Below are 18233 nucleotides of genomic sequence, written 5' to 3' on the forward strand. Positions count from 1 at the left end.
CAAACAGCCTTCCCAGGGGCTGTGATGGGCTCACAGTCCAGGCTCTTTATGGCCACACCCTGTCCCCCGTCCGTCTCTGTGTTCTCACCTCTTCCCTCTTCCAAAGGGAACTCTCCTCCGTGTGTAGGGCACCTTCTGAAAGAGTAGAAAATACCTTCATGCTACTCAGTAGTCCCCCACCGTTATAGACTGAATTGTGTCCCCCCCCAAAACTCATGAGTTGAAGCCCTACAGCCTGAAAGTGACCGTATTTGGAGACATGGCCTTTAAGGAAGTGATTAAGGTTAAATGAGGTCCTTAGGGCGGAGCCCCGATCCAACAGGACTTGGTAACCTTCTACGAAGAGAGAGACAGCAGGGAAATATGTACACAGAGGAAAGGCCGCATGAGGACTCATGGGGATGTGGTGGGGGGTTAGGGGGTGGGGGATGGGGGGGTCTGTGCCAGCCCAGGAGGAACCAGACTAGCTGGCCCCTGGAATTACAACTTCCAGAAGTGGGAGAAATGAAGCCTGCCTTTTAAACCCCGGCCCCTTGGCATTTTGTTAGGGAAGCCAGAGCTGCCCAAGATACTCACCTTCCTCCCAGCAGGAACACTGCATTACAAACACATTGGGAACAAGGGCTTGGGTTTGGGGAGGAGGGGAGGACATGACAGCAGGTGTGTCCAAATGTGAGGTGGTGGGCGGCTTAAGCCCCATGAGCAGCCAGCCTGAGCGGTCACTCTTTAGTGGGTGTGCTTGCCTGTGGACAGGCTCCCAGGCCCTCCTCATGGTCCTTCTTGGAGCAGCTGTGGCCAGAGGCTGATGGCCCCACTCTGACTGGTATGTCTCTGTAACTCTCCCCAGGCACATTTCCCTCTGCTGGGGGCTCACTTCCTTCTGTGCCTTGGATTGTCCCTGAAACTCCCCTCCGTCTGGCTGCCCTCCTGTTTCTCTTTCTCTGCTCCTTATTTATTTCCTTACACATCCCCTCTCTTTCCTGTACAAAGTTGCCTTACTTTGCAGTCTTTCTTTCCTCCTTCCTACCTTCCTTCCTCCCTGAAAGAGGGTCTGCCTCCACCAACAGTGTTTGCCTGTGAATCCCCAGTGCCTGACTCAGAGCCTGGATTTCAGTTGAAGGTGCCAGCATGTTGTTAACAATGCTATGAAGGGTGTTAACCTAAGAATCTTCACAACACCCTGCAAGACACCTGTTATGGGAAGTCTGCCATCCCTCATCCAGAATTCTGAGATCCCAAAAGCTTGGAAATGCAACATGTTTTTCTTAAAGTTGGTGAGAAATCCTACTTCAAAGCTGTAAGACTTTTGATCATCTTTCTCTCAGTTTGAATAGTCTTCTTGTCTTTGGAGAAATATTAATGGATCTGGTTTTAGGGTGCCGTCCTATGCCTCAGGAGGCACACCACAAGACACTACATGTTGGTTTTCTACTTCTTTGTAACCAAGTACGCACATCTTAGTGGGCAGCTTAACTTGATAAACATGGACTCCGTACAGGTTCTGTGGGTCAGGGGTTCAGAAGCAGTTTCTCTGAGTGGTAGTGACTTGGGTGTCCCATGAGGTCATAGGTAAGATGTTGGCTGGGGCTGCATCACCTAAGGGCTTGACTGGGCTGAAGGGTGCAATTCCAAGGAAGCTCACTGACTTCGGTGGGGAAGTTGACTTGACTCTGGCTGTTGGCATGAAGTCCCTCCCCACCCGCATATCTCCTCAGGGCTTCTTGATGTCCTCACTATGGTGATATGGCGGGTGGCTTCCCTGAGAGAGGGCAAGGCAGTAGCCACAACACCTTAAATTACGTTCTATCCTTTCTGTGATGTCCTATTGGGTACCATGGTATTAGGGGCTGAAGTCACTATAGCTGGATCCCAGGAGCAGGGGGTGGGGGGATTCTTCCTGGAGGCTGGCTACCCCAATTATATGTCCCTACATAAAATCCAAAGATTCTGATTTCCAAAATCCATGTGATCCTGAGAGTGTTGGATGAGAGACTGGAATGCCCATTTCACAGCTGAGAACCAGGGTCAGGGCACTTGACTGACCTGCCCCAAGTTATACCTATAGCAATAAAATGAGGACTCATCCAGCCCTAGCAGGGCTGGAGCAGCTCCTTTGTGTTCACCCCTGCCTCAGCCAAACAGAATGTAGCGTCCACAGCCATAGCCACGGGGAGTGTGCACTTACACCTTACCTTGTACTCCCCAAAACACCAGCAACACCGTACTGGCTCTGACCTTCCCTGCTCAGAGGAGGAAGTGTGAGCTGGCTTTGCTCATACACTGGTCTGATTTACAAGCCTGCCAGGGTTTTCCCTGGGCGCAGCCCAAGCTCGTCAGTGGACACATAAAGGGGAAAACCAGATGGGGACAGGGCGGAAGAATGCAGCGGCCGAGAGGGAGGGAGCGGCGGAGAGGGAGGGAAGCTTCGAAACAGCACAGGTCTGCGTGGGCGTCATTGTCGGGGGCGGGGGAGCTCAGACTGTGAAAAAGAAAGCCTGCAGCCAGAAAAACACTGGGAGTCGGTCTGGGAAATTGGAGGAAGGAAAAGGATGGAGAAGTGAGGGTAGAACCGGGCAGCTTCCTCCTGCTTTCTGCTCTAAGAATACCTTAGAGAGGGGCACGTGGTGGGTGGGGGCTCCTTGCTCTGGGTCACTGTCCTGCAGCTGGGGGGGGCGGGTAGGACATCGCCCTGGGCTCAGTCTTGGAACCTTGGAACGTTGCCCTGTTCCTGGCGCTCTATGTGGCCAACCCGGCCTGCAGCGCCGGGATGTGGACCCACGCACAGGTCCAGCACTTGAGGTCGCCTTCACCCCTTCTTTCCCTCCCATCATCACCTGCATCAGGGGCGGGTTTCCCTCCCCTTTTCCGTCCCCGCCTTTCCTCCTCCTCCTGGCAGTCTCCCTAAGAACTCGACGCCGGGGCCAGCGGGGAGAGTAGGGGGTGGGCGGGAAGGGGGCGGGGCTGCTGGAACAAGGCGGTCACTCCGGGACCTCGGGGCCACAAGACTCGGGCCCACAAGTCTCGGGCCTGGGGAGAGGCCGGACTGTCCAAAGGCCTGGGGCGGCCTTTCCGCGCGTCAGAGGCCAAGCAGGTCGCCGTCTGCGGGGTCGGACTGCCTGCGGGGGGCGGGGCCAGGAGCGTCTCTGTGGGCGAGGCCGGGCGGGTCGCCGAGAGAGGCGGGGCTGCCGGGGAGTGGGGAGAAGTGTGGGGCCAGGAGAGTCGCGGTTGAGGGAGGCCGGGCAAATGGCGGAGGGGCGGAGCCAGGCCAGTCGCCGTGGGCGGGGCAGGGCAGTCGGCGGGGGGCGTGGCCAGGAGAGTCGCGGGGGCGGGGGAGGCCGGGCTCCCGGCGGAGGGGCGGGGCCAGGCCGGCTGCCTAGAGCCTGGCCGGCTTGTTGAACTGTCTGGGACGGCCTTTCCGCGGGCCAGGGGCCACGCCGGTTGCCGTGGGCGGGGCGCGCCGGGAAAAGTTCCGGGAAGGTGCGCCGCTCGCCCGGACCGGGCGCGGAAGTTGGCGGTGTCAGCGCGGCCGCCGGTCGAGGCCCGCGGCTATGTCCACAGGGGGCGCCGGGTCCGGCGGGCAGGAGGGGGCCGCGCGCGCGGCGGCGGCGCTCTGCGGCCTGTACCATGAGGCCGGGCAGCGGCTGAGGCGCCTGGAGGACCAGCTGGCCGCTCGGGACGCCCTCATTGAGCGCCTGCGCGCCCGCCTGGCCGCGGTCGAGGGGGACGCGGCGCCCTCGCTCGTGGACGCGCTGCTGGAGCAGGTGGCGCGCTTCCGGGAGCAGCTCCGGCAACGGGAGGGCGGAGCGGACGAGGCGGCGCTGCGCCAGGTGCGTCCCCGGGGAGGGAGAGCCGCGCGGGCTCGGCCGGCAGCGGGTTCGGAGCGGGTGAACCCACACCGGGGCTGAGGGTTTGCGCGGTGCCGGACTCCGAGCGGTTTGCGAGCTGGGGTCCGGTGTGGGATGTGAGGACGATGGGGGGCGGTTTCTGAGGTCCGGGGGGCGTCTGCGCTCGTGTGGGCTGTTGTGCCCGCCTGTCGGTTCCGAGGGCGAGCGTCGGCGCTGCTCGCCTTGGAAACACCACTGCCGGGCATTTCCTCAGCGCTGACTGGCCGACTCCGGAACAGCAGAGAACCGCAGACCCGCGAAACCATCGGGCGGAGGAGGGGAGGCTCTTTTCCAGAGGCGGGGGTGCGGGGGGCTGTCGAGCTCGCGCGGCGTGCAGGGCCCCTCTGCTCCTGCTGGCTTCGCGACCCGGGTGGACTGGGGGAGCGCCTCCTGCTGCTGGCTTCGCTGGGGCGGGTGTAGGCGCTGCTTCTGCGGTTTGTGCGGGTTCTGGATTCTAGAGGAGTTTGTGCCCCGTTGGCGGTGAAGGTGGTTCTGGATGAGGGCGTTGGTTCTGGTTGGTTATGAGGATTGCGTGTCTATGTTAGGTTCTGAGGGGTGCTCTCCACGTCGTGTCAAGGATTGGGTGTCCATTTCTATCTGAAGTTGTGTCAGGTTTAATGGTTGTGAGGCCCTGTTGGTTCTGAGGGGTGTGTGTGTGCCTGTTTTCGTCTGAAGGTTTGTGTTGGTGTTGCTTCTGAGGGTGTGTTAGTGTGGTAGATTCTGAGCACGGTGTCCTGCGTTGGGTCAAAGGCTGTGTATGCTCATGTTGAGGGTTGTGGGTCCTTGTGGGTCTGAAGGTGTGTATGTTGCCATGTTGGGTTTGAGGCATATCATGCCCTTACTAGGTTCTGAGAGGGGCTGTGTACTCCCATGTTGGGTCTGAGGAGGTACGTGTTTGTGTTGGTTCTTAGGGGTGTACTTCCATATTGTGTCTGAGGGTTGGGTTCCACTGAAGCGCTGTCTGTCCTTTTTGCTTCTGAGAGCTGTCTCTCTCTGTTTTGGATCTGAGGGGGTATGTGTGTGTTAATTTTGAGGGGTGTGCTCTCATCCTGGGTTTGAGGTGTGTGTGCCTGTGTTAGGTTGGAAGGGTGTGTTCCCAAGCTGGGTGAGAGTGTCGTCTGTCTTGGTTCTGAGGAGTGTGTGTGCCTGTGTTAGGTCTAAGGGTTATGTGCCCGTGTTGGTTCTACAGTGGTGTGTCTTTGTTGATTTGAGAGGTAATGTACCTGTTTTAGGTTCTAAGGGGTAATGTACCTGTTTTAGGTTCCAAGGTGAAGCCTTGGAGTTAGGTTCTGGTGAGTCGGCTCTTGCGTGCCCGTGGTGGGTTGTGAGGGCTGTATGTGCCCATGTTAAGTCTGAGGACTGTGTGCCTGCATAGGTTCTACAGGGTTGTATTTATGTTGGGTTCTGAGGGGCAAGTGCACCTCAGTGGCTTCTTGGTGGTGTGTGTGTCCATTTTAGGTCTGAGGTGTGTATGTGCATGTTGGTTTCAGATGTTGTGCTCCCATGTTTGAGGGGTGTGTGTGCCCATGTTGGGTCTGAGAGGACTGTGTCTCTGTTGGTTTTGAATAGTGTTTCTGTGGTGGGATCGAGGGGTCTGTGCCCATCTGGGTCTGTGGAATGTGTTTGCCGGTGTTGGCTTCTGAGAAGTGTGTGTGCCCATCTGGGTCAGAGGATTGTGTCTCTTGGTTCTAAGGGGTGTGTATTCTTATGTTGTGCCTGTGTTGGGTCCAGTGATTGTATATCCATGTTTCTTTCTGAGGGGGGTATGTGCCAGTGTTGTGTTCTGAGGGTTGTGTGTTCCTGTTAGTTTTGAGGGGTCTTTGTGTTCTTGTGTTCGGTCTAAGGGGTGTGTGTCCCTGTTTTGGGTTCAGAGATGTGTGTTTGCCCATGTAGGTTTGAGGTCTGTGTGCCTGTGTCGTGTCTGAGGGATATACACACTCATGTTGGTTTCTGAGGGATTTTTGTGCCCCAAGTTGTATATAGAGGGCTCTGAGTAGGTGTTCATTGGGAAGAGGGATGTGTGTTGGTGTGTTTCTGCTTTGAGTTGAGGATGTGTGCTCTGTGTTGAGTTCTGAGTGGTCTGTATGCCTGTGTTGGGTCTGAGGGTTGTGTGTCTTTGTTGGTTCTGAGGCTGTTTCTGTTTGTGTCAGGATGAGTGGTGAGTGTTGTTGCTGGTTGTGAAGTTTTGTGATTAGGTTTTTTTTTTTTTTTTTAAAGATTTTATTTATTTATTTGTCAGAGAGAGAGCAAGCGAGAGCAAGCACAGGCAGACAGAGTGGAAGGCAGAGTCAGAGGAAGAAGCAGGCTCCCCGCGGAGCAAGGAGCCCGACGTGGGACTCGATCCCAGGATGCTGGGATCATGACCTGAGCGGAAGGCAGCCGCTTAACCAACTGAGCCACCCAGGCGTCCCTTGTGATTAGGTTTTGAGGAGGCGCTCCCATGTTGGTTCAGAAGGAAAGTTTGTGTGCCTATGGTAGATTCTGGAGGCATGTGTGCATGTTTGTCGTTGTCTTTTTTTTTTTTTTTTAGATTTTATTTATTTATTTGACAGAGATCACAAGTAGGCAGAGAGGCAGGCAGAGAGAGAAAGGAAGGGAAGCAGGCTCCCTGCTGAGCAGAGAGCCCGATTCAGGGCTCGATCCCAGGACCCTGGAATCATGACCTGAGCCAAAGGCAGAGGCTTTAACCCACTGAGCCACCCAGGCGTCCCCATGTTTGTCTTCTAAAGTATCTGTGTGCTGTTATTAGGTGTAAGGTATGTCTGTCCATCTTGGTTGTGAGGGGGATGTGTCTGTGTTGGGTCTGAGGGGTATCTGCCTGTCTGGAGTCCTGATGGGTATGTATTTGAGTTCTAAGAGGTCTGCCCCCTTATTGGGTGTGAGTGTTGTGACTGTATTGTGTCCTGGGACGTGTGTGAACATGGACGGTTCTGTGAATATGCGTGTTCATGTTCAGTTCTGTGTTGTGTGTGTAGACACTGGGATCTGGGGTGTTTGTGTGTGTAGTACACGAGCATAGGCTCCTGGTGTGTATGTATTCATACTGGGTTCTGGGCCATGTGGACCCCGGTTATGTTCTGAGGTGATTTTCAGCTCCAGTCATAAATGAGTCTTTCAGTAGTAACAGCTCTCTTGTGCCGGGAGCGATGACAGCGCTGCGGTGCCTGTGAGTGTCGGATAACACACTTTAGTCTCACTTTCCCTCCTCCTCGTCCCTGTCATTGATGTTATGTCTGTCTTTGTGAAGTACCATGGATTCCCAGAACAGGAGCAAGAGGAATAGTACTTGTCTGTAACAGCTATTTGAAGTGGCATACACATTGAGTGTACTCTAGTGCCCTGTTTGGGCCTTAACTATTATCTGGATTGTCCCAGAAAAGAAACTAGGTCTGCAAAGAGAGGAGCTGCGCAAGACAATTTTCACTTCTAGGCTTGGCCCTGCAGCCAGATTTTGGAGTGAAAAAGAGACATGCACCCCTCTGCCCCCCCTTTTATTTTACTATAAAAGTTATTTTAAATATCTGAAAAACAGAGGAAAGAGTAAAGAATAAAATAACAGCCACCATAATCCCACAGTCTGGGGATAACTAGTGTTCATTTCTTGGCATGCCTCCTCCCTGTTTTTCCTTTACACACCGGGTGTATACACAGTGGCGTGCTTGAGTTCTCGCTGTCTGTACATCTTCATATCACATTGCAAGGATTTTCTCATCTGCCTCATTTTAGATGCAGGAGCCAGACAAGCAGATCTATAGTCCTAGATCTATATGTTCCTTTACCCCTGACATACAGGTTTTGTTGTAAGATTTTTAGTTATTTAAGAGACATTTTAATAATACAGTATCTTATGCAGTTACATGTTTGTGGCTTACTCCTCCATCTATCTGGGTCTGTCACAGAACTGTGGAGGAATGGAGAGATTTCACACTGTGCAGAGTGAAAACAATGAGAAGAATTGATCAATAGCTTGGTCTCCTCAATGGTCATGTCAGCCAGCCTCTTAGGAATAGCATTGCTGGGTTGGTAGAGACTAGGGGCTCCCAGAGAGGAGCTGAGGCTGTGTCCTCAGGTGTGCAGAGACTTCCAGGTGACTTCTGCATCTGTGATTGAGCTGTCACTAGCATGTGATAGGGCCAGGTTGGTCTCGAGAATTCTGGTTCTTTTTGCCACCACAGTAAGATTTGAGACCTTACCTCGCTTGTAACATGAGCCCTATATGGGTAGCTTTACAAAGCTCCTCCAATTAAGACTTTCTGGGATAATGGTGTTAATTTACTATGTGGCCCTTACTGCTCTATCCAATCTCATCACCCCCCAGGGTACTAGCCTCACGGGCCCTGCTTGGTCCTGACATACCAGCTTCTTCTCCCGGCTTTTCTTTCCCTGTTCTGCCATGCTTTCTAATGAGAAGAACAGCATACACCCTTTATTATACACATAGGCTGTGTTAGCTGTGTGTTTTGTTTTTAACCGTCTATCTCCATACCTTTTTTGATCTTGTAAAACTGAAACACCATACCCATTAAGCAGTAACTCCCCACCTTCCTGTCCCCCAACCTCCACCCTTGGCAGATACCATTCTTCCGTCTGTCTCCATGATTTGACTACTCTAGAGACCTCACAGAAGTAGAATCATCCCTTTGTGACAGACTTATTTCACTTAGTCTAACGTCCTACAGGTTTATCTGTGTTGTATCATGTGCCAGAATTTTCTTCTTTTTCAGGCTGAGTGATATTCCATTGTACATATATACCACATTTGGCTTATCTGTTCATCTGTTGATAGACACTTGGGTTGCTTTCATATGTCAGCTGTAATGAATAACAGTGCCTCTAGGAATATGTGAGTCCAAATGTATCTTTGAGACCCTGCTTTCAGTTCTTTTGGTTATGTGCCAGAATTGGAATTGCTAGGTCATAGGGTAATTTGGTGTAGTTTTTTGAGGAACCACCATACTCTTTTTCCACAGCGGCTGCACTATTTTACATTCCCGCCAGCAGCGCACAGGGTTGCAGTTTCTCCATGTTCTCCCCAGCATTAGTTATTTTGTGTGTTGTTGTTGTTGTTTTAATAGCAGCCATCCTGATGGGTTTGTGGTGATTTAATACAAAATGATTGTAGTTTTGATTTGCAATTTCCCAATGATTAGTGATGTGAACCATTCTTTCATGTATTTATCTTCTTTGAAGAAATGTCAAGTTCTTTGCCCATTTTTGAATTGATTATTTTGTTATTGAGTTTTAGGAATACTCTTCAGGCATACCTCATTTTGCTACACTTCTCAGATTTTGTGTTTTTTTATAAATTGGAACTTGGACAGGGTGCCTGTGTAGCTCAGTAGGTGGAGCACGTGACTCTTGATTTCAGGGTTGTGGGTTTGGGCCCTGCACCGGGTGTAGAGATTGTTTAAAAGAAAAAGAAAGAAGGAAAGCTTTTAACAACTCTGCATCAAGTAAGTCTACTGGTACCATTTTTCTAATAGCATTTGCTCACTTCATGTCTCTGTGTCATAGTTTGGTAATTCCTGTGATATTCCAAAATTTTTCATTTATTATTATGTTCGTTATGTGATGTGTGATCAGTGATCTTTGGTGTTACTATTGTACTTGTTTTGGGGCACCATGAACTGTGCCCATAAAAGATAGCAAACTTAATCAGCATGTGTGTTTTATGACTGTTGCACTGACCTGCCATTCCCCCATGACTCTCCCTTCTCTGTTCCCTGAGACACAACAATATGGCAGTTAGGCCAAATAATGACCTGTAATGGCCTCTAAGTGCTCAAGTGAAAAGAAGCACACATAATTCACTTGAAATGAAAAGCTAGAAATGATTAAGCTTAGTGAGGAAGGGATTTCTGAAGCCGAGATAGGCCGAAAGGTAGGCCTTTTGTGCCAGACAGCCATGTTGCAAATGCCAAGGAAAAGTTCTTGAAGGAACTTAAGAGCATTACTCCAGGGACCACATGAATGATAAGAAAGCCAAACAGCCTCATTGCTGATAGGGAGAAAATTTTGGTGGTCTGGATAGGAGATCAGACCCGCCCTAGTATTCCTTTAAGCCAAAGCCTAATCCAGAGCAAGGCCCTGACTCTCAAGTCCAGGAAGGCTGAGGGAGGTGAGGAAGCTGCAGAAGAAAAGTCTGCAGCTAGCAGAGTGGGTTCGTGAGGTTTAAGGAGACACAGAGGGGCCGGGGGGAGCAGCATGTGCTGATGGAGAAGCTGCGTTAGGTTCTGCTGGAGATCCAGCTCAGATTGCCCATGGAAGTAGCTCCTAAACATCAGATTCTCCACATGTAGATGCAATGGCCTTATCTGGGGGGAAGATGCCATCTTGGACTGTCTTCGCCGGAGGACAGGTCAGCACCTGGCTTCAGAGGTTCACGGGACAGGCTGGCTCCCTGTTAGGGGGTAATGCAGCTGGTGACTTTCAGCTGAAGCTGGTGCTCCTTTACTATTCTGAAAATTCTTAGGACCCTTAAGAATTGTGTTAGCTCTCCTGTGCCCGTGCTCTACCCACAGAACGACACAGCCTGGACGGCAGCATATCTGTTCACAGCGAGGTTTACCAAACGTCTCAAGCCCACTGTTGAGACCTACTGCTCAGAAAAAAAGGTTCCTTTCGAAATATGACTGCTTGTTGACGTTGTACCCGGTCACCCAAGAGCTCTGGTGACATACGGCGAGATGAGTGCCGTTTCCCTGCCTGTGAACACAACATCTGTTCTGCAGCCCACGAAGCAAGGAGTAATTTTGACTTTGAAGTCTTATCATTTAAGAGACACATTTCGCAAGGCGGTAGATGCCGTGGATGGTGATTCCTCCACTTGATCTGGGTGGGATACATTGAGAATCTTCTGGAAAGGATTCATCATGTCAGATGCCATTAAGAAAATGTTCCCATGGCACAATGTCAGTAGTAACAGGAGTTTGGAAGAAGTGAGCTCTGGCCCTGGTGAGGACTTTGAGGGCTTCAAGACTGAGTGGAGGAAGTCACTGTGCAGATGTGGTGGAAACAGCCAGAGAGCCAGAAGTGGAGCCTGGAGAGGTGAGCGACTTGCTGCCCTCGCAGGATAACACTTGCACGGGTGAGGACGTGCTTCCGTGGAGGAGCGAGGAAGGTGATTTCTTGAGCTGGAGTTTGCTCCTGGTGACGATGCTGTGGAGATGGTTGAAATCTGACAAGGACTTAGAACATTGCATGACCTTAGTTGATAAGGTGGCAGGGCTTGAGAGGACTGGCTCCATTGTGGAGAGGAGTTCTACTGTGGGTGAGATGCTACCAGACAACATCACATGCTGGGCGCCCGGGTGGCTCAATTGGTTAAGTGACTGCCTTCAGCTCAGGTCATGATCCTGGGGTCCTGTGATTGAGTCCCACATTGGCGTCCCCCTACTCTGTGGGGAGCCTGGTTCTCCCTCCCCCTGCCATTCCCCCTGCTTGTGCTCTCTTTCTCTCTGTCAAATAAATAAATAAATAACATCTTTAAAAAAATCACATGCTACAGAGAAATTCTTTTGCTTCCTGTGTCCTGGTATCATATCTAAGAAATTATTGCCAAATTCAGTATTGGGAAGCTTTTGCCTATGTTATCTATAAGAGTTTTATAGTTTTAGGTCTTATATTTAAGTCTTTGATCCATTTTGAGTTAATTGTTGTATATGGTGTTTGATAAAGAGTCCACCTTTTTTCTTCTGCATGTGGATGTCCAGTTTTTGCTGTAGCATTTGTTGAAAAAGTTATCCTTTCCCCATTGAATGGTCTTAGCACCCTTATCAACAACCATTTGACCATATATGCAAGGGATTATTTCTGGGATCATTATTCTTTTTTTAAAAAAAATATTTTATTTGAGAGAGAGAGAGAGCACACAAGCACAAGCTGGGGCAGGCAGAGGAAGAAGCAGACTTCCCACTTAGCAGGGAGTCTAATGGGGGGCTCGATCCCAGGACCCTGGGATCATGACCCTCTGGGCTCATTATTCTGTTCCCTTTGTGTAAATGTCTGTCTTTATGCCAGTACTATCCTGTTTTGGTTACTGTAGCTTTGTAGTCAGTTTTGAATTCAGGTAGCATGAGTCTTGCTTTGTTCTTTTTTCTTCTAAGATTGTTTTGGGTATTTGGTGTCTCTTGAGATTCTATATGAATTTTAGGATGAATTTTTCTATTTCTGCAAACAAACCCCACTGGATTTTGATAGGGATTATATTGAATCTGTAGATCACTTTGAGTAATGTTAAATTTAAAAATAAACCTGTCAGGCGCCTGGGTGGCTCAGTGGGTTAAAGCTTCTGCCTTTGGCTCAGGTCATGATTCCAGGGTCCTGGGATCGAGGCCCGCATCAGGCTCTCTGCTCAGCAGGGAGCCTGCTTCCTCCTGTTTCTCTGCCTGCCTCTCTGCCTACTTGTGATCTCTGTCTGTCAAATAAATAAATAAAAATCTTTAAAAACAAAAATAAACCTGTCATTTATTTTACCAGCAAAAGTGGGTTTATTCCAGATAGCAGAGATTTGCAGTCCTGTGCAACCTACAGCAAAACCATAGACAAGTCCAGAGAACAAAGAATGATCTTCTTTGGAGGAAAGGGGGAGCTGGGAGGGCTCTTGTAGACAGTCCATTGCTGTAAATTGGGAATTGAAGTGTAGTGACTTTTCATTGCCTGAGTTGTGACAGTCTGTCATGGGCTGGGCTGTTGTGGGGTGAGGAGAGAACATTTCTTCCTTCTGCTGGGGTGGTTAAGTACAGTTAACCCTTGAACAACATGGGGGTTATGGGTGCTGTCCCCCTGTGCACTTGAAAATCCATGTATAACTCCTGACTCTCCAGAAAACTTAACTATTGATAGTTTGCTGAGAATGGGAAGCCTTACCAATAACATAAACAATAGATTAATACATACTTTGTATGTTACATTTATTATATGCTGTATTCTTTTCTTTTTTTTTTTTTTTAAAGATTATTTATTTATTTATTTGACAGAGAGAGATCACAAGTAGGCAGAGAGGCAGGCAGAGGGAGGAGAGGAGAAAGCAGGCTCCCTGCTGAGCAGAGAGCCCGATGCGGGACTCAATCCCAGGACCCTGAGATCATGACCTGAGCCGAAGGCAGCGGCTTAACCCACTGAGCCACCCAGGCGCCCCTATATGCTGTATTCTTGAAGTAAGCTAGTAAGAAGATACATTCTTGAGAAAATTAATAACGGGCACCTAGGTGGCTTAGTCATTTAAGCATCTGCCTTTGGTTCAGGTCATGATCTCGAGGTCCCGGGATCAAGCCCTGAGTTGGGCTTCCTACTTCAGTGGGGAGCCTGCTTATCCCTCTACCTCTGCTCCTCGTCACCCCCAACTTGTATGGTTGTGTGTGCTCTCTCTCTCTCTTCTCCTTGTTTCAAAAATAAAAAATCTTAAAAAAAATTAAGAGCATTACTGGGGTGTCTGGGTGGCTCAGTTGGTTTTGGCTCAGGTCATGATCTTAGGGTTGGGAGATTGAGCCCCATATTGGGCTCAGTGCTCTGTGGGGAGTCTGCTCAAGATTCTCTTTCCCTCTGACCCTCCCCCTGCTTGCATGTGCACTTGCTTACTCTCTAAAATAAATACATAAATCTTAAAAAAAAAAATTAAGAACATTCCTATCCAGAATGCAAGATAATATCTTTTCCTATTGGTTTTGCAGTTGACGAGTGGTAGGGCATGAGGGCTCCCTGCACTGGCCTCTGATTCCATTTTAGTGAGGTTTCTCTTCATAATTTTCACATTATATTGACATCTTAACAATATTAAGTTTCCAATTTAAGAACATGTGTTTCCATTTACTTATGTCCTAATTTTTTTGGTAACATTTTATATTTTTCACTGTATAAGACTTCCATTTCCTTGAGGGAATTAATTCCTAAGTCTTTTATCCTTTTTGATGCTGTTGTAAATGGAATTGCTTTTATAATTTCTTTCAGATTCTTTATTATTAGTATGTAGAAATACTGCTGTTTCTCGTGTGTTGACTTTGTCTTCTGATATTTGCTGAATTCATTATTCCAAGTTTTTTGCGTGTCTGTGTGTGTGTATGTGGAATAATTAGAGTTTTCTAATAATACTTATTATTATTATTATGTTCATTTCTTTTTAAATTAATTATTTTATTAATATACAATGTATTATTTGCCCGCGGGTACAGGTCTGTGAATTGTCAGGCTTACACATTTCACAGCACTCAGCATATCACATACCCTCCCCAATGTCCATAACCCAACCACCCTCTCCATAACCCCACTTGCCCCAGCAACCCTTAGTTTGTTTTGTGAGATTAAGAGTCTCTTATGGAGGGCGCCTGGGTGGCTCAGTGGATTAAGCCGCTGCCTTTGGCTCAGGTCATGATCTCAGAGTCCTGGAATCGAGTCCCACATCAGGCTCCCTGCTCAGCAGAGAGCCTGCTTCCCTCTCTCTCTCTCTGCCTGCCTCTCCATCTACTTGTGATTTCTCTCTGTCAAATAAATAAATAAAATCTTAAAAAAAAAAAAAAAAAGAGTCTCTTATGGTTTGTCTCCCTCCCAATCCCATCTTGTTTAATTTTTTCCTTCCCTATTACCAAACCCTCACCCTGCCTCTCAAATTCCTCATATCAGGCTGATCATATGATAATTGTTTTTCTCTGATGACTTATTTTGCTCAGCACAATACCCTCTAATTCCATCCTGGTTGTTGCAAATGGCAAGATTTCATTTCTTTTGATGGCTGCATAGTATTCCATTGTATATATATATACCACATCTTCTTTATCCATTCATCTGTTGATGGACATCTAGGTTCTTTCCATAGTTTGGCTATTGTGGACATTACTGCTATAAACATTTGGGTGCATGTGCCCCTTTGGATCTCTACATTTGTATCTTTAGGGTAAATACCCAGTAGTATGATTCCTGGGTCATAGGATAGCTCTATTTTAAAGTTTTTGAGGAACCTCCATGCTGTTTTCCAGAGTGGCTGCACCAGTTTACATTCCCACCAACAGAGTAGGAGGGTCCCCTTTCTCCACATCCTCTCCAACATCTGTCGTTTCCTGACTGATTAATTTTAGCCGTTCTGACTGGTGTGAGGTGGTATCTCATTGTGATTTTGATTTGTATTTCCCTGATGCCAAGTGATGTGGAGCACTTTTTCATGTGTCTGTTGACCATCTGGATGTCTTCTTTGCAGAAATGTCTGTTCATGTCCTCTGCCCATTTCTTGATTGGATTATTTGTTCTTTGGGTGTTGAGTTTGATAAGTTCTTTATAGATTTTGGATACTAGCCCTTTATCTGATATGTCATTTGCGAATATCTTCTCCCATTCTGTCAGTTGTCTTTTGGTTTTGTTGACTGTTTTCTTTGCTGTGTAAAAGCTTTTGATCTTGATGAAGTCCCAATAGTTCATTTTTGCCCTTGCTTCCCTTGCCTTTGGCAGTGTTTCTAGGAAGAAGTTGCTGTGGCTGAGGTCAAAGAGGTTGCTGCCTGTGTTCTCCTCAAGGATTTTGGTGGATTCCTGTCTCACATTGAGGTCTTCCATTCATTTTGAGTCTATTTGTGTGTGTGTGGTGTAAGGAAATGGTCCAGTTTCATTCTTCTACATGTGGCTGTCCAATTTTCCCAATGCCATTTGTTGAAGAGCCTGTCTTTTTTCCATTGGGCATTCTTTCCTGTTTTGTCAAAGATTTGTTGACCATAGAGTTGAGGGTCTATTTCTGGGCTCTCTATTCTGTTCCATTGATCTATGTGTTTGTTTTTGTGCCAGTACCATACTGTCTTGATGATGACAGCTTTGTAACAAAGCTTGAAGTCTGGAAATGTGATGCCACAAATCTTGGCTTTCCTTTTCAACATTCCTTTGGCTATTCAGGGTCTTCTGGTTCCATATAAATTTTAGGATTATTTGTTACATTTCTTTGGAAAAAATTGATGGTATTTTTAGGGATTGCATTAAATGTGTAGATTCTTTTAGGTAGCATAGACATTTTCACAATATTTGTTCTTCCAAACCATGAGCATGGAACGTTCTTCCATTTCTTTGTGTCTTCCTCAATTTCTTTCACGAGTACTTTATAGTTTTCTGGGTACAGATTCTTTGCCTTTTGGTTAGGTTTGTTCCTAGGTATCTTATGGTTTTGGGTGCAATTGTAAATGGGATTGACTCCTTAATTTCTCTTTCTTCTGTCTTGCTGTTGGTGTATCGAAATGCAACTGATTTCTGTGCATTGATTTTTATATCCCCACACTTTACTGAATTCCTGTGTGAGTTCTAGCAGTTTTGGAGTGGAGTCTTTTGGGTTTTCCACAGAAAGTATCATATCATCTGCAAAGAGTAAGAGTTTGACTTCTTCTTTGCTGACTTGGATGCCTTTTCTTTCTTTCTTCTTCTTCTTTTTTTTTTTTTTTTTCTGGATGCCTTTTATTTCTTTTTCTTATCTGATTGCTGAGGCTAGGACTTGTAGTACTATGTTGAATAGCAGTGGTGATAGTGGACATTCCTGCTGTGTTCCTAACCTTGGGGGAAAAGTTCTCAGTTTTTCCCCATTGAGAATGATATTTGCTGTGGGCTTTTCATAGATGGCTTTGATGATATTGAGGTATGTACCCTCTATCCCTACACTTTGGAGAGTTTTGATCAAGAAAAGATGCTGTACTTTATCAAATGCTTTTTCAGCATCTCTTGAGAGTATCATATCATTCTTGTTCTCTCTTTTATTAATGTATCACATGGATTGATTTGCAGATGTTGAAACAACCTTGCAGCCCAGGAAAAAAATCCCACTTGCTCATGGTGAATAATCCTTTTAATGTACTGTTGGATCCTATTGGCTAGTATTATGGTGAGAATTTTTGCATCTGTGTTCATGAAGGATATTGGTTTGTAATTCTCCTTTTGATGGGGGTTTTTGTCTAGTTTTGGGATCAAGGTAATGCTGGCCTCATAAAATGAGTTTGGAAGATTTCCTTCCATTTCTATTTTTTGGAACAGTTTTGGGAGAATAGGTATTAATTCTTCATTAAATGTTTGGTAGAATTCCCCTGGGAAGCTGTCTGGCCCTGGGCTCTTGTTTGTTGGGAGATTTTTGATGACTGCTTCATGAAATCTCCTTACTGGTTATGGGTCTGTTCAGATTTTCTATTTCTTCCCGGTTCAGTTTTGGTAGTTTATACGTCTCTAGGAATGCAACCATTTCATCCAGATTGTCAAATTTACTGGGGCATAGTTGCTCATAATATGTTTTATAATTGTTTGTATTTCTTTGGTGTTGGTTGTGATCTCTCCTCTTTCATTCATGATTTTATTTATTTGGGTCCTTTCTCTTTTCTTTTTGTTAAGTCTGGCCAGGGGCTTATCAATCTTATTAATTCTTTGAAAAAACCAGCTCCTAGTTTTGTTGATTGTTCTACTGTTCTTTTGGTTTCTGTTTCATTGTTTTCTGCTCTGACCTTTATTTTTTCTCTTCTCCTGCTGGGTTTAGGCTTTCTTTGCTGTTCTTTCTCCAGCTCCTTTAGGTCTAGGGTTAGGTTGTGTGCTTGAGACTTTTCTTGTTTCTTGAGAAAGGCTTGTATCACTATATACTTTCCTCTCAGGACCACCTTTGCTGTGTCCCACAGATTTTGAACAGTTGTGTTTTCATTTTTATTTGTTTACATGAATTTTTTCAATTCTTCTTTAATTTCCTGGTTGACCCATTCATTCTTTAGTAGGATGCTCTTTAGTCTCCATGTATTTGAGTTCTTTCCAACTTTTCTCTTGTGATTGAGATCTAGCTTTAGAGCATTGTGGTCTGAAAATATGCAGGGAATGATCCCAATCTTTTGGTACCGGTTGAGACCTGATTTGTGACCCAGGATGTGATCTATTCTGGAGAATGTTCCATGTGCACTAGAGAAGAATGTGTATTCTGTTGCTTTGGGATGGAATGTTCTGAATATATCTGTGATGTCCATCTGGTCCAGTGTGTCATTTAAGGCCTTTATTTCCTTGTTGATCTTTTGCTTGGATGATCTGTCCATTTCAGTGAGGGGGTATTAAGTCCTACTATTATTGTATTATTGTTGATGTGTTTCTTTGATTTTGTTATTAATTGGTTTATATAATTGGCTACTCCCATGTTAGGGGCATAGATATTTAAAATTGTTAGATCTTCTTGCTGGACAGACCCTTCAAGTATGATATAGAGTCCTTCCTCATCTCTTATTATAGTCTTTGGCTTAAAATCTAATTTATCTGCTATAAGGGTTGCCACCCCAACTTTTTTTTTTTTTTAAAGATTTTATTTATTTATTTGACAGAGAGATCACAAGTAGGCAGAGAGGCAGTCAGAGAGAGAGGGGGAAGCAGGCTCCC

At 47.0% G+C, this 18233-nt stretch overlaps 1 protein-coding gene across 3 annotated transcripts in view; it reads left to right on the forward strand.

Moving 5' to 3' along the window:
* Window positions 1–2322: 2322 nt before the first annotated feature.
* Window positions 2323–18233, forward strand: part of TNIP2 (TNFAIP3 interacting protein 2) — a 55373-nt gene continuing 39462 nt past the window's right edge. Inside the window, exon 1 of one of the 3 annotated variants that reach the window (XM_059166702.1) lies at window positions 2323–2439. In XM_059166702.1, the coding sequence (XP_059022685.1) occupies window positions 2362–2439 (78 nt within the window). In that variant the 5' untranslated portion in view covers window positions 2323–2361. Of the gene's footprint in view, window positions 2440–3357; window positions 3828–18233 lie in introns of those variants that run through there. The other 2 variants (XM_059166710.1, XM_059166692.1) reach the window with 2 other exon arrangements.

The sequence above is a fragment of the Mustela lutreola genome, chromosome 1, assembly GCF_030435805.1.
Source record: "Mustela lutreola isolate mMusLut2 chromosome 1, mMusLut2.pri, whole genome shotgun sequence".
Lineage (NCBI taxonomy): Eukaryota > Metazoa > Chordata > Mammalia > Carnivora > Mustelidae > Mustela > Mustela lutreola.